The sequence below is a fragment of the Stegastes partitus genome, unplaced genomic scaffold (assembly GCF_000690725.1).
Source record: "Stegastes partitus isolate 25-593 unplaced genomic scaffold, Stegastes_partitus-1.0.2 Scaffold518, whole genome shotgun sequence".
Classification (NCBI taxonomy): Eukaryota; Metazoa; Chordata; class Actinopteri; family Pomacentridae; genus Stegastes; species Stegastes partitus.
The window spans coordinates 243,409-267,227 of record NW_007578249.1 but is presented as its reverse complement, the minus strand read 5'-3'; the positions used below and the strand labels follow the sequence as shown (position 1 = coordinate 267,227).

The following is a 23,819-nucleotide window of genomic DNA, read 5'->3' as shown; positions in this document are numbered from 1 at the left end:
AACTACTTTCTAAAGGGACTAAATAGGTAAACTACTCCATGTTTATATCTAGTTTCACTTTCAGTTTGACAGAGGAATCCCCTCAAACCCCTGACAGCTGAACTTTTATTTAACTAACCACTATGTATTAATCACTCCATATGAGGCTGCAGTTGGTAGAAAAGCTGGTAAATTAAACAACAGCTTCATTCGGTCTTAAATCAACAAACCAAACAGAAGCTTTCAGATCAGTTGGCGGTGCCGGTGGCTTTATCGTTCGTCCTGTGTGGCATTTTTAGGTTTATCTACGCAGTCGGGAGGCTCAGATAAACAGATAAACACAAGCTGGGACGTCCTCAGAACTAAACTGTAGAAGCTTTAAAGAGTGTTTTCTAACTTTCTAACATCCCCGTAGTGTCATAAGGATCAGCGCATTTAGTGACGGTTTATAAAACAGAACCTCAATCGGGTGTGAAAGTCCAATGAAAAGAACTTTCTGTTCATGTTTGTGACCAAGTTATTTAAATCAAGACGTATCAGATATGTTTAGTTTAGTGTCACTGTGGCGCCATGTGGTTCAGAAAACATCACGAGTCGACTTCTGCGTTATCAGTGTTTCTGTCAATATGTGATAAAAGAGTTCAGTTTTTATCTTTGATAGTTCCTCAGATTTTGTCGTTCAAACAGCCTCAAATTTCAACGCGTCAAGAAAAAGCTGCTGAAAGTCAAAATGTCAAAATAATTACCTCAGAAAGTGTTTAACACATGAAGGTAGATCTTCACAGAAATCTAATAAACATTATTGTTTAATGATTTAAACATTTCAGTTAAATCAGAGCAGAAATGTGATGGTTGGAGATAAAATGACTCGTAAAGACTTTTATTTTGTAGCATTCATGTTGTGAATGAATCTCACTTGTAGTTCAGCTTTGATGAAGGAAGTTTACTTTTGTGGATTAAATCAACTTCTAATTGCATCTTGTCCCTTTTATTCTAAGGTTTAATACTCCACTGTGCAGCTGATGTCCTTGTTTTAAAGTTTTTCTGCCACGACTCCACCACAATAAAGACGAGAGAGTTTTTTCTATTTTACTTTCAGATCAAGCGAATCGTCAAGTTGGAAAAATTGGAAACTTCAAGTCGACTTTTCTTGAAATGAAGCCGCAGAAACGCTGCATCTGAGATGGATTCAATGGTTTAAGTAGATTTAACTCAAACCAGCGACATTAGTGTCACTTGTTAACTTAATTCGGATGATTTCAATTCAAGTGCGAGTTGAAATAATTCATTTAATTCTCTTTTTTTTTCAGTGAACTCTTCGTCTCTTGTGAGGATCCTCATGAGAACCACCTTCATCGCAGCGTTTTTGTTGCTGCACTTGAAGAAACTTTGAAGCAAACTTCTGGATTTACTGACCTTTAAGTCTTCAGATAACGACCGACTGTTGTTTGTCTTTCCTGTTTAGCGAAACCACTTCAGCTGATGGTCTGAAACTAACTAAGAGAGAAGAAACATCCCACCAGGTGCCTTTAAACAAGGTTCACCTGTTCAATGAAACCGTTCCAGGTGTCGACTTCAGGAAGCTCGTCAAGACCAACGGCGACAGCGTTTAATAATCTAAGACACGCGGCAGGTTTTAAATGTGTCCCTGGTACTAAAAACTTTACCAGAGATACTTCTCCAGTTGGTTATTTTTTTTATTTTACAAGTTTTTCTAAGTTTAAATATTCAAATGAAGCCTTTTAATATCTAAAAACTCCCTAATTTGCATATATTTCCAGAATAGAAACGTAAACACTGAGCCTCTGTTGATGTATTAGAGTCAAAGAGAGGATTTTTGCTTTTATTGCTCCATAAATCAGAAAGAAATCAGAAGAAAATACAAAATAAATCTACGTTTTTAGCATGTTTTGAGGCATAACTGTATGTAAGTGGAGATTTTCTGGCTGAGAGTCGGAGACAAACCTCGTTCTGTTATAATAAACATCTGCAGATGAAAAAGAGACGATGTGCCGTAAAATCAACACTGAACTGTTTATTTTGGACGTTTTCTTTCTGTTAGTCTGAAAGAAAACACGCTGGGAAAGTAAAATATAGAAAAACTTCTCCAAAGATTGACCACTGCATTAAAAAAAAAAATCTTATTCATAGAGACTATTTTAATTTTTAATTTTTATTTTTAAGGCGACATCTTTAATCCACTGTTTTGAGAACTTGAGAAGTTCTGCTTAGAAAACATTCAAAAATACTAATTTGTGTGTTAATTTCACTGCATATTGTTGTTATATATTGTTATTGTTATTCGTCTGTAGGTTTGAACTGTAATACATTATTTTTTAGCCGCTTTAAAAAACAAAAGTGAAGAAAAAAAACATCCAAAATGCACATTTAAGTGTTGATTTTTCTGCACTTTGTCTGTAGAACTCTGTTAGTTTGACTTTAGTTGAAGACACCAACGGTTTATTCTCATCTGAGGGTTTCACAGATGAGCTTTTTGACTCACAGCCTGATTTATTGAACATTTTATGCTTTAGAACAAGGCAAAGATGGATTTTTTTCCGGCTTTCGACAGTATTTTTTTAAATTTATGGTGCAATAAAATCTTTTAAAGCTGGTTTTACCCAATGTTCAGTTTCCACTTCTGCAAATTAGGGACGTTTTAATTGCATAATGCCTCATTTGTGGATTTTAGAAAACTTTTCACACTAAAAACAACAGTTTAAATAGAAGTTCTCTGTGCTTTAACCTTATCACCTGTATTGTCTTTGAGTAAAAAGAGGAAACTGAGCCTTGACACTAGAATATGCGCCATAAGCTGCTTACAGCTGTGAATGGTTGGACAAGAACCAAAGAAAACAGAACCTGCTTTACAGCGACACTAATAAAGCAGCGAACCGCGGAGCAGCGTCGTTATTACAAACTCGCTTCTTGTTGTTGTTCCCGTGCAGCCATTGTGTCGAGGTTTTACTGGCTGCAGTAAAGTTTGTCGGGAAAGTCTCGTGCACATCCAACCAGGGACGACTCGGAGGCGGCGGTTTGGTTTCAGCCTTTATTCTGACAGAACATCACCCCAATGGGGATTTACATGAGTCGGTTACAGAGTAGGAGCTCGCCGAGTGGGCGAGACAGAACAGCTTCACAAACGCAGTTAATGGCAATCGACATGCATAATAGTACAAAACCAAATACATAGGAGGGAAAATACAGTATAGAAGTCACTATCTACGGTACAACATGAACCTAACAGCTGTCCAGGTGGTGTGTGACTAACGCAGCGTGGAAATGAAAAAAAACCACAAAAAACAAAAAAACCAAAAGGTGTTGAGATGATCGAGGTTGTGCCGTCCATCAAATATCGTGTTTGTCCGACGCTCGGGAACAGAATCAGCGCCTCGGCGGTGGAAGTCTAGATTTATATTCGTGTTCTGCAAAATTAAAGTTGAATTTTTTTTCTTTTTTTTTCTTTTTTTTAACTTTTAAAAATTGCTAACTTCGGATAAAGTCGTCCACTCGACGGCGAACAACTCTGGTAAAAAATAAAAAGTGTAAATGTACAAATTATGATTAGACTTTACAGTACAAGAGTATAATACAGGTAGAAATCACAATCACACGTATAAAAAGGTGCATGCGTCCTCTCTGGAGAGTCAGCGCGGCGACGTTCGCGCTGTGTGCTTTGGAGAGAAGTCAGAATCGTGGGTTGAAGTTTGGCCACGCCGTGAGGTATCTGAGCAGAGCGTGCACATGTGACCCTGTCCAGCAGATGGAACCAGTTTCCAGTGACGTCAGAGGCAACAACACGGCGGCGGAAGGCTTTTCTGACTGTTGATGCGCAGCTCGCCGGCTCGGTACGACGAGACCGGAGTCTGACGGGTAGAACGGGGGAACAGAACCTGTACTGTCGTGAAGCTTGAACGTGAATTCTCAGAATCGTAGCTGCAAACATGTTTCACCACCTCAGAGGAAAAGAGTGATCCCGCTGTAAGCTACAGCTCTGCATTCAGTATAAACAACAACAACTATACAGTACAAAACTACAAACCAAGGCGCACGTCTCAGACGGAGAAGGAAGAAACGAGGAGGAGGAGGAGGAGGGAGGAAGATGTTCAGGGTTCTATCAACACTTTGGTGTCTCTGCTGCTGCTTTTACAGCAGAACGGCTCGAACCAAATGAAACACGACGTCCTGGACGTTTGAAAGCCTGAAGCAGGGTCACACCCATCCCGGGGTTTCCTGGAGCTTCACTATGGCTGCTTTCAGACTGTATGTTTCTAAACAAACCTAAAACGGTGACTCTGCTGCTGTTTCTGAGCCTCTCTCTGCACACGGACTCACTAATGAAAAAGCTAAAGCTCCTGCCAGGCGTCTCTTCCTGCTGAGCAGTCTGGGGATCAAACGATTGCACATTTCGATTGAACTAAAGCACATTGGTGTAGAAGCTCTTTGTCGTTCTCTAGAAGATAAGAACTAACTAGAAAGACGAGAAGCTGATGGACTAGAGGGAGGACGTTCACATCAACGCTCTCTCACTGACGGAACCGTGCAGAACCTGCACTCGTTCTTTGTTCTTTGGGAAGCGGTTCTTTGTTTTGGTGTTTGCTGCAGATCATTTGCATAGTTTCAGGTTAAGGGAGAAGCTCGCAGCGACGGGTCGGTTACCAGTGAGGGCGACGCAGGCGGGTCGCTGCTGTCCTGGTTCTGACACGACGTCTCTTTGGAAAAGCAAAATGAAACCTCATGAAGGCACGTTTGGTGTGAATTTTGAATCTTATGAATGGTTCCTTTGGGATGAAGTCAGTCCTCTGACTGGACACACAGTGTGGTTATCGGGACATCTGGACTCGTCTGTTCTGGACTGAGGAGAACCTAAGTGACCAGGAGTTGGACCACTTAGAGCAGAAATCTATTTTTGTCATGTTAAAACTGAATTCTAATGTTTTTGGCTTCGTATTAGTGACGTATACATGACGCAGCACAAACACTTTATTCTGGGTCTGTGTGTGATGATCTGGGCTGAACAGAACCTATCTGGAGCCCGGGTTGTTCGGTTTTCTCTGTGGAGGACGATGAGCAGCTCCTGCCAGAGCTGTGATCGTCGCCATAAATGCACTGATACAGAATCTGTACACGAGTCCGGCCTCTGCGCTGCCCCCCTCTATGAACTCCTGCACACTTGCAAACAAACATGTCCGCCTCCAGCCGGCGCCGTCGTCTCCTCCTGCCTGCAGCCTCCTCAGCAGCTGGTGGTGTCCAGGAGCTGCTTGGCCTGGGAGGCCTCCTCGGCGCCGGCGTTGGTCCGCTTGACGTCGTCCTCTCTGGCCGTCGGCCTCTGCTTGCGTTTGATCTTAAACACGTCCCACTTCTCGGACAGCAGGCCCTTGTTGAAGATGATGGACGTGAGCCAGGAGAAGAGCAGGATGGACAGAAGGGAGATGACCATGATGGCGGTGCGGAAGGGGAAGAACTGGGTGAGCTTCCCCTCCTCGTCCAGCCGGCAGCCGGGGAACTGGATGGCGGGCGGCAGGTTGATGAGCGGCTCCCCGCTCAGGATCCTCATGAGGATCCCCATCAGGTAGCCCACGGTGGCGCCGTAGCCGTTGGACACCTTGAAGAAGAGGATGCAGACCAGCTGGGGGAACATGATGGTGTAGGACATGTCCACGCCCACCAGCCAGAACACCAGCACGCTGCTGTCCAGGAAGGTGAGGGCGGTGCCGGCCAGGCCCACCACCACCACCGAGATCCGGATCACCCACTGCATCTCCCGGTCCGACGCCTGAGGAGCAGCAGAAACACAAGGCTCACGTTACACCTTGTTACACAACTCGTCGTCTCGGGGCCTCGTGGGTCAAGAGATCCGCTTACAGAGATCAGAACCCATCAGAGACCTGCAGTGACCCGGCTCATTGTATGGAGCATTCCTCTGGGGGTCGGTGGGCGACACAGTGAAACACATCTTTGTCTTAAGAGAGCAAACATGACAACATATGAAGCCGGGGGCTTTCTGTACGCGATGTTCAGGACGGTGCAGTCAATGGCTGCTCTGTCGCTGCCTCCTGTCCACGTCGTCAGCGTCCCGTACAGTGACCGTCCTGTAATTTATAAATGTCTGGCGGCTGCCTACACAGGACTGTTAACGAGGCGCGCAGTGCTGGTGAAATATTCATGGGAGATAACGACACTTCAGACATTCCATCACATGGAATCTGTAATTCGGTCGACTGGTGAGAAACAACACGGAGAACCCACACCAGGGTCTGTGTGGAGCAGCACAGACACAGCTGACCTGATCCTGTTGACATGTTCAGCGCCTTAGCCTGGCTAGTTAGCATGCTAACGCTCGCTGTTTACAAATAGAAACCGGTCGAGTCCTTGAGTCTCATTCTGTTGGAGGTCGATAAGAGCTGCGTTGAGTTTCTCTCTATGATATAATATAACATAATATAATATAATATAATATATTCATGAGTCCATAGCTCCGCCCATGACGATTGTGATTGGTCTAACGAGCTCGAGCCTGTTTCTTCTCCAATAGCAGGATGATAACGAGCTACAGCAGACCATTCTTTATGAGCAGTAGTGACTGGTCTGACTGTGTGAGAGGAGGGGAGCTCTAATGCTATCAGGGTTCATCCTCTGGGGATCGTGAATGTTCCGGCTGGAAGCCCGTCTGGTTCTGTCCCGTTATTATACGACTACATGAAGCTGCTTCAGAGCATCACAAGAGATTTTACAACGTTTTTCACACGCAGAGTAAACTGATCTCTTCTCTGAATGTGATAAACAGCCGACAGGAGGTCGTTGTGTCGTACGTGTCGCTGCTTAGAGTCTCACCTGCTTCCTGATGATGTTCTTGTAGATGTTGGAGGAGAACAGTGAGGCGGAGGACAGCAGGGCCGAGTCCATGGAGGACATGACGGCAGCAGCCACGGCGCCGATGCCGATGACGGAGACGTAGGGAGGCGTGAGGAACTGCAGGGCGATGGGGAGGATGGACCCGGCCTGGTCGCGCTCGTAGGGCGTCGGCAGTCCGTAGCTGGTGGAGTTCCAGTCTGGGAGGAAGAGGAGGAGACGAAGGTTTGGGTTAAGGGATGTTTGAAAGACAGACGGAGGAATGAAAACCTGATTCAGAGCTTAAACCTGTCGGTAGGGTTAGGAAGACGTGTTGTCTTAAAAATAAAATAAAATAAAAAGTGAATAAATGACAAAATTATAAAAATAGAAGAAAAAAATGTTCAACTTTGTAAAAATTTCTTCTTTTATTTATTGTATGACCTCAGTTTCACCAAATCGAAGCATAAAATCAGGAGATTTTATCAGAATCATTTCATTCTCATTTCAATATTTGCAAAAATAGAGTGTGTGTATGAAACAGATCCTGTAAAAAAACTTCTGTAGCATCAGACTGAACGCTTTTCCACGTATGTGAGTCTACGGTGATAAAAACTGAAGTAAAAGAGAGTTGAAGGGTTAAAACATGTTCAAACTATGAACACGGAGAGCTCTCCAGAGGTGTAAGGTAAGAGGGCGAACCTGTAGAAGCAGCCACGGCTCCGATCAGCACCGACGGGATACCCAGCACCAGGCAGAAGGCCGAGGAGGCGAAGCAGGTCACCTGAGCCTGGGTGTAAGACGAGGCGGACAGGATTCTTTGGTAGAACGCCTGGTAGGCCAAGCCGCCCAGAGCCTGGCACAAACACACAGTCGGGACACGGAGACAGGAGTCAGTTTGTGCAGCTCGAGGAGAACAAACCTGTCATGACTGTGCTGCCGTTATGCTTGGCCGCCTGCTCGTCTAATGAGATAAGCCCGTTCGATTCAACAGCGGGGCTACGGTTGATTAACGGGCCGTAATGGCAGGAGGGCCGCGCATCACAACACGTAGCGCTCTGCTCGTCCTCATGTGGTCGTAGCCTCCCATTAAAGAGGAACAAACAGCTGAAAGAAGTTGAAACTGACAAAAGTAATAATAAATAAAAATTTAATGAACATCATGACGTTGCTTTTGAATCATGGTTCAACAGAAATATATTAAAAAAACAAAAACAAGCAGCAAACCAGCATGATGGGACCCGTAAACTAATAAACTAACCACTGCTCATCTGCAAAGTGCTCTACTTTGTCTGGGACAGTTTTTTTCTTTTTTTAAAAAATTATTCTTTTCAACGACAATTCAAAAGCAACGTCTTATTTCACTAAATCATAATTTAGCAAATTTTTATTTATTACTACTTTTGTCAGTTTCTCGCTATTTGAGTGACTGTTGTAAATTTTGCCTTTTCTTTACTGAATACATCTGAGGACGACTGCATGTTTCTGAAGCGCCGCCGCTGCGCTCACCAGCAGCATGAAGTCGTCGAACCACTTCCCGGCCTCGTCCAGCTCCACGGTGCCGACCCAGGGGGCCTGGAAGGTCTGGTTGTACGCCGTCAGGGAGATGTCCACAGAGTGAGGGTTGGTCAGCATGAAGGGGACACACACCCACTGGACACAAACACAAGGACACGGCCGACGTGAGTGTGGGTCCAGCACGGGAAGTTCTAATGAGCCGTACAGAATCCTGATGTCACCACGAGATCCGTTTTTAAGATCTGTTTTAATCAAATGATCTCTGATGTAGCTTTTATAAACTATAAATGGTTTAAGACATCTGGAAATTCAGTGACATCTGGGAAAACTTTGTTCTGCTGACGAGGATCATGTGACGTTATCGAAAACTTCCGTCAACTTCCCCAAAAGCTGCTGTCAGGTTCAACAGGCAGGTTATCTTTAAAATAAATTACACCATTTATCAGGACATTTAAATACAGGAATAAACTTCCTGGCGGTCAGTGAAGTACTCATCTGTGATGTGGCTACAAAATTACCTAAAATCATTATTATTGTAAAATCATTTTATTCTACACGTTTTATTGAAACATTTTCCAAAAATAAAAAGTTTGCATCGACCAAACTGTAAAAAAACTAAACATCTGTCTTTCTCAGCCGCCCGTGAAGCTGTGAGTGACTCAGGAAAATGTTTGCACACGAACAACTCCAATTATTTTTCTTCCATTTTTGAAAAACAGATCAATAACAGTCACGTGAGGGAACTTTTCTGCTGAACTGCAGGCGGTGCGTGAACGGAGCAGATACAAGAGAAGTATTGAAACAAAACATAAGCAGTAAATCATCTAAAGCATTTAAAGTTTTCCATTTCAGTGACTAAAAACATTCATGTGGCGTCGACATGGACATACGTGTATGGGCGTTAGCGGTTAGCTCGTTAGCCTCGTGTCAACTCGACCCGTCAGCGATCCTTTATGTCGCATAGAAACCTGCCGTGACCGGGTCACGTTAGCATATCGGAGATCTGATCGGTTGTGATGCCAACCGTCTTATTTACTTGTCTGGACGGCGGCCACTTTGAGCGCTTGGTAAAAGCAGCTTCACATAAACTAATGAAGGAGGAACATGTCGCTTTAATTCAGTGTAATCTGAGCGAACGAGCCACCTGTTGGACCGACACTTTATCCGTCTGTATTCTTTCATCCACTTCTGTCTTTTGTGCGGCCGAGTGAGTAACCCGATCGCGTACATGCTTGAATGATGTTAATCGCTCAACAGAAGAATGGGGCTCTGGAGGTCGCCGGCGGACATGTCGGTGGACGGTTACGCACCAGGCTGACGAAGATGAGGATGAGCTGGATGACATCTGTGTAGGCCACAGAGTAGAGCCCCCCCAGCAGTGTGTAGATGATGGCCACCACTGAGGAGATGATGATGGAGTAGACGTAGGACAGGTCCAGGATCACGCTCATAGTTCCACCTGGAACAACACGGCAGAGCGGTGAGCGCCGGCGGACTGACGCGTTCAAACTGTCCTACTGCAAGTCCGCTAACGTACAGTCGCTACGCTCACATGCAGCTAAGTTCTCAGTCTCTCCCTGGCTTGTAAATACTGTCTCTCTCACACAGACACACACATGTACATGCATCCAGTCTGTAATGAGAAGCTAAACGCTGTCTGGTTAAACTGGTCGTACACCGAAATGCAGCATTAACACTCGTTTGTAGTCATTTAAGTCAAAAAAAGGTAACGTTACACTTAAGCATGAGTGGCTACGGTTTAAACCTCTAAAAAAAAAGCATCCAAAAGCTTCTAGAAAGCGACAAGCCAACATAAAAGTGATGTAACAGAACCACAGAGAAACACATGACAGAAGCAGCCTATTGATTGTGACTCCAAAGTATTCCTTTAATCCGCCCTCACGGGTGAAGCTACCACCCGCTTAACGCTGACAGGTTTAATTAAAATCAAGAAAGGTAAAGAGAAGTGTCTTCGAGTAGTAAAAATAAAATAAGTAAATGTAAACAAGTGAATAATAATAATAAAAAAAAAAAAGACATCTTGTTACTCAAACAAGGCAAGCAAAACATCACTACCTTCACCGTCTCTTCTGCCACATTGCCAGGGTCCCCCCAGCCGCAGCCTGCAGCCACACCACAACAATGCCCTTAAACAGAGAAGTGTCAGATCGGCACCATCGATCGATCGCCACTCACCCCCCGCCCGCTGACCGCTAAGCCCACAACACCCCAACCTGCTGCCTCACCCTAACCCTACCGTCATGCATTGACACCGTTTCAGTTGGACCACTCCTGTCTAGAACCCTCTACGCTGGCATTAGTCAAACATTGTACAGAATGTTGTTTTCTTAAGACTTCTGTGTGTTTTACGTTGTTCAGAGAGCTCTAAGCTGTCCTAGTGTTCACACTTGGCACTGAGATGCATCTTGTCCACATTCATCAGTCACTCGGTCTGAGGTCATCAGTTTGTTTTGCGTTAATGAAACGTTGCACAGATGCACTCTGACGCCATGTGCGAACTGAAATCCATCTCCACTGCGACCTGGAGCCTCGCTGCCGTTTGTCCCGTAGCTTCTCGGGGGGGCGTGACGCAACATAATCGCTGCATCGTAAATAATTCCTGGGTGGTCTGTTTTCCAGATTTAGCCGCTCGATCTCTTATGTGTTCTGTGCTGAGCTGTGCTGTTCCACTGTGAGCTAAATTTAGAGGGAAGGGGAGGAAAGGTGGGCTTAATGGGCAGCGCCAGGGATGGACAGAGGCAAAGGAGCTGCCTAAATACCCAAATACCCTCCCTTGGTGTTGTTTTTAGATCCTTGTCCCACTTGCAAACCTCACGCACGCACAAACACACACATATTTCAAACCCTGTCTGCTCTTTGATTCCTTCCTGGCAGAAATCTGAGCGGGGACATGTGTTGCTGATGCGACGCTGCTAAGTGACGCCGCATTCAAAGTGTGTTTTTTACAGTTAAATCCTTCCTGGCATTGAACACACACACACACACACACACACACACACACACACACACACACACACACACACACGCACACAAAGCTCAGTTTATACTACACTTACATACACAAACAGTCTCCCGGCAACAACGCCCCGGCAGGTCGACTGCCCGGCTCTGGGGTGTCGAGTGTTTCTGAGCGATGCCGAGCGTACGTCAGGGATGTCTGTCCCCGGAAACAACGACGGGAGCTTTTACTGAGAAGCGAGGGGTCCCCTGATTCTATGTCAGCGGGAGACGTTTGGAGGAAAACGTCTGGGGAACGCTCCTGCCTCCTTATCGGCCCTTTCGTGGAGCACAGCGTGAAGTGACTGGATTTCACTGTTTAAACATCTGATTTTAGTTTTTTTAACACACAGGAATGAAATTATAAGTCATCATGTAACATCTAAACTCCTGTCAATCTGTAAAAGCCAAAAAAAAAAACAACAATCTAATCACACAGGTTTGAATAATTGATCACCTTTCACAATCAACAGGCTGCTCGATGTTTAACCCCCTTTTTCAAATAACACTGGAAAAGAAAACAACGTTAAAAACACACACATGAAAACATTATGTACACACACACACACCTCGTCTCTCCTTTGCAAACACCCACGCACACACGGCACACACTGCAGAGCACATGCACACTCGCTATCTACGCCCACTCGCGCACATTTAAAATCAAGAGCGGCATCAGTGTGACCCGACGTGGTAGCTGACATGGAAACGACAGAATCATAACACGGACCGGGCCGATAATTCACAAAGAGCCGCTTTAATCCTCAAATAAGTCGTCTCGTCATGTGGACAGTTTTCCGCACCGCTCGGTGGTCGTCCACGTTTATAGCAGTAACGCTAATCCACAGCCGCGAGGCCGTTATTTTTAGCGGCTGACCCTCATTGTGTGCCTGCGCTCAGGGTTTTCATTTCGTTTCACAGAAAGACAAGCTGGTGCGAATCCCTGAACGTCTCTGCGATAAGTTAGCTGACCGTTAGCTAAGTCGCGCTCCGTCTGCGGCGCTTAAGATGAATCACTTGGACATTACTGCGGAGGATTGGTGATTTTGGAACTAAATCGTCTTTGATTTCAAACGGGAGCAGACAAAAGCGTGGCCCGCATCCACAGCCGCCAAGATTTGATTATTGTAAATGTTGGCGGTGGGTTTTAATGAGCTATAGCGAGCTAACGGTTTGTTCTGGGTTGTTTTTAAACCAGATAAATTATGTTGTACCAAACTTTAAAGATTGACGTCAAACCTGACTTACAACTTTAGTTTAGTTTTTACCTCTAAACTCTGATTAAATTTCTTTAAACTGTTTTAAAATGTGATCCAGTATTAACTTTAAACTCACACTAAATGGCCGCTTTTTATTATCTTTGTCTTCAAAGATACGAACATTTACTGTTCGCATACTGCTGGTTAGAAGTCGTTAGTTCTCGGGTTACATAATCGTGATCATTCCAACTTAATCCTGCTTTTGCTTAGCTTACATAATTTGCTTTTGGGATGACGCAGTCTTTGGTAGTTTTACTGGGGTGGATGCAAACGTATCCAAATAAACGGAAGGACAAAGCTGCTAACATTCTCCCAAACGCTGACGCCAAGGTCGGGCTCACACACGACGGCGTAGGTGCTGGTTTTACATGTTTGTGTAATGATGTGGCTTCTGATGGAACGGTTGCTAGCTCCACATGCTAACAGTTGCTACTTATGCAACTGTTTAATTCATTATACTGACACCTGGCAAACGAGCTAGGCCTAATTATTTGTACGTTAGAAGAGCGGGTTAGCAAACGGTCAGCTGACTTTCTTTTACTGCTGCCGTTTAATTTCATATGTACTTCTTTGCTGTGTAAATATTTCTGTGCTAAAATAAAAGATCTGATGATGTTTTTGTCCTCCTGCCTCCTGTGAATACTCTGCAGCAGCGACCGAGTGCCCTGCTGCTTCTCTACTCTGCTGCTTGTGCACATTGTGTACCCTGATCTGCGGATGCCTGCATGACTGCATGAGTGCAAATTATAGTGCCGCTCGCTTTTACGGCGTGAAGCAACTCACCCAGGCTGACGAGCGTGCGTGCCACCCAGAGCACGTCGGCGACAAGCGCGGGCAAGATCAGCGCACTGCTCAGGACGTTCCCATACTTCTGCTGGAAGGGGTCCATCATTGTCACGTACTTGTTCTCTCGCATCGGCTTGGCAAAGAAAAAGCCACCTGCGGGGGGGACGGAGCAGCTGTCAGTGTTAAAGCACGGCCATATTTCTTTCATTCAGAAAGCCCAGGTGAGACGGAGGGAGGAAGCCGGAGAGTGAAGGAGCGAGTGTGTGCGAACAGTCAGGAAAACGAGTGTTCCCTGCAGATAAACACCTGCAGCTGAGCGCATGGGCCCGCTCGCTCAACAATGGACCAGAACAGAACGGGGAATGTTATATTTCCTGACCGGAGCGTGGGGTTTCCGGTTCCCGTCACTCTGACACCGCGGCGGCTATCGGGGGGCCGCGGGGGGCACCGAGTGCCGATGATTTCACCTGTTGCGAGTGTTTACTGACGACCCACCGAGTTTGTCAGTTTGGTGAATTTAGGAGAAGCAATCTAAGCCTCTGGGTTAACTTGACCGTCTGCACCTGTTGCCTCGAGTTACAATCCTAAACTGATTTCTCATGGCGCTATTTTTAACGTGAGCGACACTTTTATTGGTGTGGGGCGTCGGGTGGGGGATGGGGGTAAGAGAGCTGCACCGGTGGTCAACAACACTTCGGCGAGGGAACGGAGACAGCAGTGCTCATTTTAATATCGTATGCTGCAACAGCTTTGGGAAGCTTTCTGATGTTGTTTTGCACTCAAACAGTGTAGAGCGCCTGTAAACCGTGTTCAGCTCAGTTGGAAGCTTTTCAGCAACGAATCATGGTTGATTGTCGAAGTCATGTCGATTGATTAAAACTATAAAATGCCAAATATTGCAGCCAGTTGGTGCTTGTAGCTACACAATTAAGAAAAAAAGAGACTCTGTCAAAGGATTATTGAAAAGCACAAGTCAGGGGATGATACAAGAACTTTTCCACGTCACTAAATATCCCTTAGAGTACAATTAGATCCATTATTAGGAAATTAAAGGAATGTGGCATGTTTGTAAATCTGTCTAGAGGTTCGTGAGGGAGGCCACCAAGACAAGTACGACTCCTCTGAAGGAGTTACAAGCCTCATATAAATGCAAATTGTCCGGTTACTCTAACAGTCAAAACTTTATTGAGTGTTGGCAAAGAGAAAGCCACTGTTAACGAGGGAGGCTCTGAATCATCAGACTAGATGCGACGTTTGGCGGATACTGAACACTGCACATCATCACAAACGCATCATCCCCTGCTGTGAAGCATGGCGGTGGCAGCATCATCTCCCAGCAGTAAACCCTGGAAGGCTTGTAAAAGGTGTAAAGTATGACGATATCATGGAGCAGAAAGAGGCTAATGTCTGGGCTACCAGGACACCTATTTTACTTTTTAGATTTTAACTATTTGACAGCACTTTACAGAAATCTGTTTTCAGAAAAGTCTCATTAAACTGACCTTGATTCGATGTTGAAAAGCAATAAAAAGGGGGATAAACACCTTTTATAGGTGAAATAATCGTTCATATACGTGCTGTTGACAAGTTGTTAAGCCAATACTCAGGTCATATTATCCACTTTTATTAGCTGCTGCGTTTAAAAATAAAGCTCACAGTATATGTCGAATGCTGACATAAGCCAGTCCTGACCTCGCAACCTTTGATTAGAAAAAAAAGATGCGACAGAACAAAGCTGCCAACAACTAACGTTACGGCATTCGCTGCTGCTTGCCAGAGTTCGGCTCAGACTCTGCATGCATGAGTGATGCGCGTTGTGAACGAGAATATCTACTGTCAGGCTGCTTTTGTGTCAACTGAAACGTTTAATCTCGCAATTCAAGGACGGCATTAAATCAGTTTCACCGCCGCTGCTGCTTTCAGTTCAATCAGTTATCTTCATCAACCCAGATGTGTACATATGGGGGGGTTATTTGCACCATATGCCAGGAAATATGAGCCAGAGGGTGTTTTTTTATCCATCGAGTTGTTTTTTTTTTCTATCTGAACTACGGTGATTGTGTGTTGAGCTCTGAAGCTGCAGCTGGTTATCTAACTAGGGGTCGACCTGTTATCAGTTTGATCGATTATCAGGTCCAATAATCAGCGTTTAGCAAATTGACAGAATCATTATTGTCTAAAAACTGATTTCTGACACATTAAGGTGATTTAAAATGAGCTGCTTTGGCTCTGATGCAGTTGCCTCTGTAGTCATTCAATGGTCTAATTGAGTAACAGCAAATCAAGTTTTGTGTTTGACTTTGTGCTCTTTTGATCTTTGACACCAGGTTTTAATTTTTTACTGTAAATGTTCACCATTTCAAGTTATTGGTCTCCTTGATTACCAATAATCAGCCCTAATAAACAACATTAGTCGACCCCTACTGCTCACGTGCGTCTCATTCCTGCTCAGTTTGATGACCAATAATAACTCCTTAAACTCCTCCTTAAAACTCCTTCAACTCTCTCAGCTCCCTACGCCACATAATTAGTTCACTTTTAAATCAATTTTGCGTCCCCCTCCGTGTCGCCACCCCCCGAGGTGTGGCTTCTATCGGATGCTACTCACCTAAGAAGAAGGTCAGGACGTAAGGCACGGGCATGAGCGCCCACACTGCGCCCAGCGTCGGGTTGTACGTCGCCTCAGCTATACCGAGGATGAAGCCTCCGCCCACCCACGTAGCTGCGGAGAAGGAAGCCCACGTTTAAACCAGAAACATGCGGTGATGCATACACAACAACCACATTGAACACGTTGCCGCGCTGCTTTACCAGTGAGAGTGAAGATGCCGACCAGCAGGTTGATGTTGCGTCCGGCCAGCAGCGTTATCTCCATGCCGTCCCCTGTGCATTTCTTCTCCTCCTTCTTGGAGCGCATGGACGCCCAGATGCCCGTGCCCAAGATGAGCAGGTAGAACCCCGCCATCACCACCAGACCCGGCACGTTCAGAGCCATCCTCAGCTACTTCTGCGTGCGTTTCCTGCCAAGAGGAGACAGGACGAAGAAACGTGAGGATCTGAGCTGCTAAGTGCTGAAAGTAGAAATGTGCAGATGCTGTTTGTGCTAATGCAAACAAACTCACATTAACAGCATGTTCTCAATAATTTCTTGAGTAAATAAATATTTGTAGGTCTGCAGGGCAAAGGTGGGGGGTGGGGGGGATGCAACACATTCATGAAGTGGCATCTAAGATGATTCTGACATAAATTAATTCATAATGTGTACGAAGCTAACAAGCGCAAATGATGAACACTAAACAGGAAACAGAAGCTTTCACATCAATAAAAAAAAGGAGGGTGAGCGAGATGGAGAAGGAACTCGAAAATCAAAAACAAAGACAAGAGCAGCGACATTTCCGATGGCCTGGCTCTGCTTGCTGGGCAGATGGAGGATAGGAGGAGGCAAGGTGGGGTGAAGGAGGGCAAACAACAAAGAGGCGAAAGGTGGAGGGATGAAGAGTCGAAAGGGGGTCTCACCATCAAACTTGGCGGCACTGACCAAGATGGCGGACAGATGTTGTCCCCCGTCTTCAGTGGTCGGGCGGCCCGAGTTCCGACCCCAAACATCGGGAAGTGAACACAACTCAAAGCCACGTTAGTACGTACAAGTGTGTGTGTGTCAGATGGCTTCTAAAAAAGATGAGAAAAGCCTCTGCATCTATAAAAACTAAGCGTTAATCTGTAACTGCAGCTTTGCACCTACTTGCTGCCGCCGCTCGTGGCTAAAGCTGACCGTACGGCATCAACCGTGTTAATGCAGGTCAGGAGGAGCGAGAAACTTTCCATCTGTGGTTTATTAGAAAAACGCTTCTTTATTATAGACCCATTTACCATAAACAACATGGTTTAAACAAAAACAACACTCTGTGTGTGTGTGAAAACCACATTTGTTTTACAGAGAAGCTTTGGCTCAAACCATAAAACTTGAGGAAGAAAGGATGCATGTATATCCACCCGGGAGAGCAGCAAGAGCAAAGAAAAGGAAATGTTTGTGAAAGGAATGGGCTGAAAAATATGGCTGGGAGACCAACGTATGTGTGTGTGTGTGTGTGTGTGTCTGTGTGTGTTTATGTGAAGGCATGGAAGGAATGGGTGAGGGGTGAGGGGAGGGGGGGGAGAGTGGCTCGGCGCCAAAGTCAACAAAAGCCTCCAAAGCTGGCTCACGTGGCCCGTATGTTTTGGTGTGTTTAGAAGTGTGAGTTTGTTGCAGTGTGTGCATGCCAGACATCGCTGAGCTCAACCTGCATGTTAGATTCTAGCGTTGATGGTTTCTGACCCATATAGGCTCACAGAAAACCGCAAACGTGTGTGTTGTGGACGTCCTACGCCACTGTAACGCTGCAGTTAGGAGCCGGTTTGCAGGAATTCCTGCAGCAAATACGCATAATTGAGACAGATTTGAATGAGCTATTACACTGAGAGGTATAAAATCTGCCTCTCAGTTGGACTGGCAGCACAAGAAACCCATTCATGCTACGAATAAACAACCGCGGAGGTTGTTGCCCCACCAGTGCTAGCTCCACTCGGCTATCGGTGCAGTTTTATTTGTGCTACTTCCATAATGAAATGCGTTTGCTTACGAATGTTTGGAGCTTTTTCAAGGGCTTATAAAAAAAAATCTTTATTGGGCTTTATGTAACCGCACGGGTGGGAGAATTCTCTGGGGGCAGCTGGTATTTTTTGTCAGCTTGTAAAAGCAAAAGAACATTAGAGGCTGAATCGTAGAGGACATCGTGGCCCAGCCCGAGGAATCTCCGAGGCCTTTGCTGCTGAGATATTTGCCCTTCAGTGGGCAGACTGAATTTATAGACAGCACACATCACCCGTAATTGTCGCGTGATGTTTCCTTGACATGCAAACAGACTTATAGCTGCTAACATGTTGTTTTGCTCGCACGTAGTTCTATTTGTGCTTATAGCGGCCGCTAAACACATGTAGCTGGATGGCTAACCTTGAGCTTGTGCCTTTCTTTACCACCTCTGGCTATTTGGTGCTCTTTTACACAACTTTTGCTTCTGGAAATGAGCCATAGCAGCAAAAATTATGAGCTAAAAGAGGCTAAAGCACCATGTTGGGTGATAATTCACTGTGCGTGGGTCGCTGACAGCAGCATGTTAGGCATTAACAGCAATAGCTTCATTCGCTGCTAATGTAAAAAGCTGATTTGTGAAGGTGTGTATGAGCTAATGTCAGTTACTTTCCACCTCAGCGTGCTTTCCCAGTTCTTGTCACAGTCCAGACTATTTCAGCGGGGCCCCCTCTCCTCGCTTTAACAGTATGCAAGACATTTCACAGACCGGCGAGAGGCCTGGAGTCCCTCTATAGGGATATACGGGCCTATTGACCTATTTCTGAGCTGAAAAAAAAGACTTTCTTTGCCCTCTTTTTTCCTGCATAAGGACCTGGCCGGCGATCATCTGCCTGTCCTCGGTCAGACCGCGAGTTCTCGTGTTACCGGTCCGCGGTCCAAGTGCAACAGGGGAAAACACAGCATTTCAAGTATTTAAAACCGAATCAGTCACACTTCATCCGCCTCGTCAAAGCCATTTTTTTATGCGGCAACTGAAGGTCTGGTTTCAATACGAGGTCAATTCATCCCACATTCGCATCCAGATCAGGGAAACGGCGCACTGAAGGGACGCCAAGTCGAAGCTGGAGGCGACTTCGAATCAGGCAACGAAACTCAGCGCGGCTCAGTTATAGAAGGACCCATAAAACCTGACGGGCTTTCCTTTTAAAGAAACAGCTCTGATGTCCAGTCACGATTAAAACTGAAATAACACACGTAATCAAATAAATGAGTGCATCCCGTTGCCCCAAACATCACATCATGCTCCTATTTTTACCGTCTGTATCCACACTCAGACCACGTAGGCATGAATACGGGGTTTCTCCTTAATGCGCTGCGATAATTTACTGACTGTCACCTACTTTACGGCCCCCGTTAGTCTCAGAATAATGGAGCTGAACCACGTTTTTGCTGCAAGTTTAATTTCAGATTTCAATCTCAAGAGCCAGTCCGCTGAAAACAACCCTTTTTTTTATCTGCTGGAGCTGCAATATTCAAATTCAAAATCATTTTAAGGCATGAAGGGATTATTTTAATGTAAATACGTCATTGTGATACACTGACATGAGTTTTTAGGGGTTTAATGAATGTCTAGCGAGGGCGTGAACACATCGGTGCAGCTATATCCATAACGTTTTTCTAAATACAGCCTGCTGAGAAGCAAAAACCGATGTGCAGAAAATGACTGACATTGTGTACGTTTCCTCCAGCTGTTTTTATACAGTCGAACGGCAACAACCCTCCTGATAATGCAGCTAGATGGCTGTCGGCTCAGGATCTCGTTTGACGGGTCCGATGACATTAACACTATTTGCATTTTATACATTGAAGATGAAGATTGATGTGTGCAGCAGCCATGTGATGTGATTCGCTGTGTTTCAATATAACTGCCAAGCAAGCAAGTTTGCATCAACCAGCATGAAAACATTCTCTTTGAATTTTTCGATTTCTATTAACTTTTTCCAATGCAACACTTTAAAATGTGCATCATAAAGTCAGAGAAGCACATTCATCTGTTTGTGAACCACACCACAAAAGCTGCAGTTCAAGTAAAAGCTCTGAGTGTCTGCAAAGATGATTCGTCTCTTTCCTGACAATAAAGTCAGCCCTGGGTTTCACTTCACCTCTGGCTGAACAGAACCTGACGTCAACTAAACGTCACATCTCACCTGAGCAGAATCAAAACGATGCTTGTTCCTATAAAACCCACGCCCGCTTCAGTGTTTGACAGAGAACCAAAGAGGCTGTGGCTTTATTTACATCAACCGCCGCATCCGAAAAGTCACAAACTTGCTGGAGGTCACTGGACTTCTCCCCACCTCCTGGAGGTCTACCGAGACGAGCTGTGTGAAGCTAAACCAAAGCGTTTATCTCTCAAACCCCGTCTCCGTTTCCCCGCCTTATCAAACCCGCACACAGAACATCTGTAATAACGCCTGGCACGCTGACAAAGCCTCCAAATTAATCTCAGCCGTAATCATTTCCTACAAGTGTCACTTGTGCAGTTTGCTGACTCAGCACCTGGTAACTTTCCACTGCTCGGTTGTGAACGCAGAGCAGCAGCACGAAGCCGCCGGCGTTCAGGATTAAATTCATATTGGAGTTACACATTATGTCACCTGCTCATCATCTCTCATTCCTGGAGGCAGCTCTTTATCGGCTGTGGTATGAAACGGTTTCGCTGTGTAATGGTTTGGTTTTTTTTCTTCTTTGCGGTTCACACACAAAAAAATCCCTTTGAGTGTGTAAACCACAAACAAGAAGAAGAAAAAACGATCCTATTCATAAGGAAAGGTCACCTAAAAACCCCCAGAGCTTCTTACAGGAACAACAGCCACACTGAGGGAGAACTGCTGAAGTCATTTTGACAATTTGTAGGCTGTAAAATCAGGAGCAGAATTCAGCTTTCACCGTAATTAGTGAATCAGGTCGTTAATTATGATCAACGAGTCCTTCAAAGTCGCCGGTGTCTCGTTTGTCTGATTGAGATTTCTGAGAACGAACAAACTGAGGTAGATTTTATTCCATGATTTGATCTCGCCGAACTTTGACAATCTGGTTTTACTCGCCGTGCACCTGACACCTGGAACAAAACACTGAACCATCAATAATCCGACTCACTTCATCCCGGGGCCATTTTACATGTTTAAATTAAAACCCTGATTTTGCCTCTTAATGCTTTTGTCATTTTAATCCAACCTGTGCGCCTGCATTCTGTATTCTCTTATATTGAAGGCTAAATGAATGAATGAATGAATGAATGATGACATCCAGTGATGTTCGCCGTACAGCCAACGAAGGCTGCTGTGGATTTTCTTTAACAAATAGCTTTTTAAAAACTACTTCATGTGCACTAAAATGTGTTTATCCATCATCCTCTCACTGCTCCTTGCAAATATTTTAAATCTCTAATATTCTGTCAAACATCTGAAGCCACCGGGTTTCGCCGTGATGCCGTAAACAATATGCATTGGGTTTCCCACACAACACCAGCTGAGCGTATTCAGGGCTGACAGTAAACGTGCTGCGGGTTTGAATTAATGAGTTCACCTGTCGGAGAGCAGGTACAGAACAGGTCGCCCCTTCGATTAGAGTATCCGAGGACATGTGTTCCCTCCTCAGCCCTCCGTATGGTTTTCTCTTTCACACAGGTGCAGGGACACGTCTTGGCGCCGCTGCAGCAGCTTTCTATGAATATTTCCCCCCCGTCACCTCGCCTCCCTGCCTCTCAGTACTTTTCCGTGCGTTTGCCTCCTCTCCATCTCCACCCCTTTGCTATTTTGTGATGTGGAGACGGAGTGTTCGCGAATGTCATCATCCGCTATTAGTGGGTGACTTTCATTAGAAGCCTGTGCGGGGAGAGGTGGAAGACGAGAGCCAACAGAGCCTCTCCTCCTCGGTGTAAACACTCAGATCCAGTCTCAGTGAATGCCACATTGCTCACTTTGATGCCGTATGCGCTGCACAATCAGCATGTTGTCACCTACACTGTCTGTGCATCCAGAGCTGAACACACTGCAGCTTTAGATTAAAAAAAATAAAGTTGCACAAGCAGCGGATTAGAGGAGCACCTTGAAATAGAGACGCACTTCCACTGCTGTGTCTGTGGCAAGCTGCTCATTCAGAAAAAGAAGAAGGTGGTGCGTGGGTCAAAGATCAAAAAGCCTGAAACTGAAGCTAATCTCTGTCTCGCTCAGGCTTTAGTGATGAGAAGGTGAAGCTGGGCGAGTCCGCCCGCTGGGAGGATGACTTGGATTAAGAGACATGGGAACAATCTGAATGATTAAGAGGCAGAGAGGAGGGAAATGCAGGGTGACAGCAAGGAGCGCAGACAAAATTACTTAATGTGGAGAGGACTGCCAAGAGATAACGCAATGCAACAAAACAAAAAACGGCCTTTCAGTGGGCGCGCTGCTCTAAATAAATGACAACATTCACTCTGTGCATCCTCAAACATATCATTCAGTTAGTGCCAACCACAAATCTCACTTTTTAAATCACACATTACTTCCTCAAAACACAATATTAGCATTCAAATTAAAATGCTCATTGCTCCACAGTCGCACCGAGCTCAGTGGAAAATTACCGCTGATCAGAACCGCTGACAGAAAGGATACAGACAAACAAAGATAGGCAGCTGGAGTCACAGAAGACAAACCACAAGAGCTGATTTGGCTTCGCGGCAGTGCCCCTCTGGGCTATTTCTAGGATAGGTATGCACTCTCTCTTATGAGTGTCCCAACCTGACCTAGTTCTGTTCACGTATAATCTGTTTATGCACATGTATGTATAAGAACACGGTAACACAGAGCAGAACACCTGAGCGCAGGAGGCGAGCGTGCTGGATGGCTGCATACATACCTGGAGTGAACCGTACGTGTCTGTGGTGATGTGAAGACAGACAGAAGCTATTCTCACAGGACAGGTGATAGGTTCAGTCCAGATAACGGTTCACAGTCATCCACGGTGTCGGGGAGGGAGAGGTGGCCAACAGGTTGAAGGCAACACACACAAAAAAGCAGCAACAGGTGGTGCTTCAGTCTCTGTGATTTGAGAGGGTTGAATTTAAAAAAAATGAAACAAACTGTAGAGTTTTTTTTTTGCTCTGCAGAGAAGAGTCAGGGTTGATGTTCAAAGCTCATGAGGCAGGTTCAATGAGGAAGGATGGACGTCTCTAGAATCAACAGAGAGCCCTCCTCTGGTTTTAAAGCTCAGCGGGTGGGAGGGGTCACACGGTATACAAAGAGAGGGAAGCTGCCACTGCTGCCACCTCATTGGTGACTGCCTGGGTGTTCTTCGCTTCAGCCAATTAGCTGTTTTCATAGCGCAGGAGGCAGGGCCGGCCCCCGTCGCTGCACCCATCCACATGAGGATGGCTCTGAGTGGAGGGTGGCCCTGGCACCTCCGGCTGCTCAGCGCCAGCTCATTACCAGCCCTCTCTGGGCTTTTTCACTCCTTAACTCCCCAGTGCCCTGACTGTTTGTCACTCCCTTCTGCAGCTTCTTTAAAAAAAACCTGTCGTCTCAAAAATGATCCGGCACCTACCTGTTGGGTTTCACAGCGACTGATGTAACCCACAACACACAGAGAAAACATCTCCTTCCCCATGTTTCTGTTCCCTCCTCGGTTTTACTGCTGTGTGCTCATGTGTGAGTGGGCGCAGACGTCCACAAAGCTCTGCTTGTTCTGTCCACGCTTCGGGTTTAGTGTATCCACTGTTTACAGCGACGAGGCGGACAGAAGCTACACAGGCACGAGATTCTGATTAAAAATAGAAATAAAAGAGCCGTGCTTGTGTTTTGCGGAGGAGCGCCAGTCGG

At 45.5% G+C, this 23,819-nt stretch overlaps 1 protein-coding gene across 1 annotated transcript; it reads right to left on the bottom strand.

The window, feature by feature from the left end:
* Positions 1-3,014: 3,014 nt before the first annotated feature.
* On the bottom strand, positions 3,015-23,251 carry LOC103361630 (high affinity choline transporter 1-like). The gene is made up of 9 exons (XM_008287763.1): positions 22,861-23,251; positions 16,203-16,411; positions 16,000-16,113; positions 13,389-13,544; positions 9,639-9,787; positions 8,320-8,463; positions 7,513-7,666; positions 6,814-7,031; positions 3,015-5,755 (listed from the first exon to the last, which is right to left on the bottom strand). Exons 2-9 carry the CDS (start codon positions 16,384-16,386, stop codon positions 5,213-5,215), a joined length of 1,662 nt encoding a protein of 553 aa, XP_008285985.1. The 5' UTR covers positions 16,387-16,411; positions 22,861-23,251; the 3' UTR covers positions 3,015-5,212.
* Between the last annotated feature and the right edge of the window lie 568 nt (positions 23,252-23,819).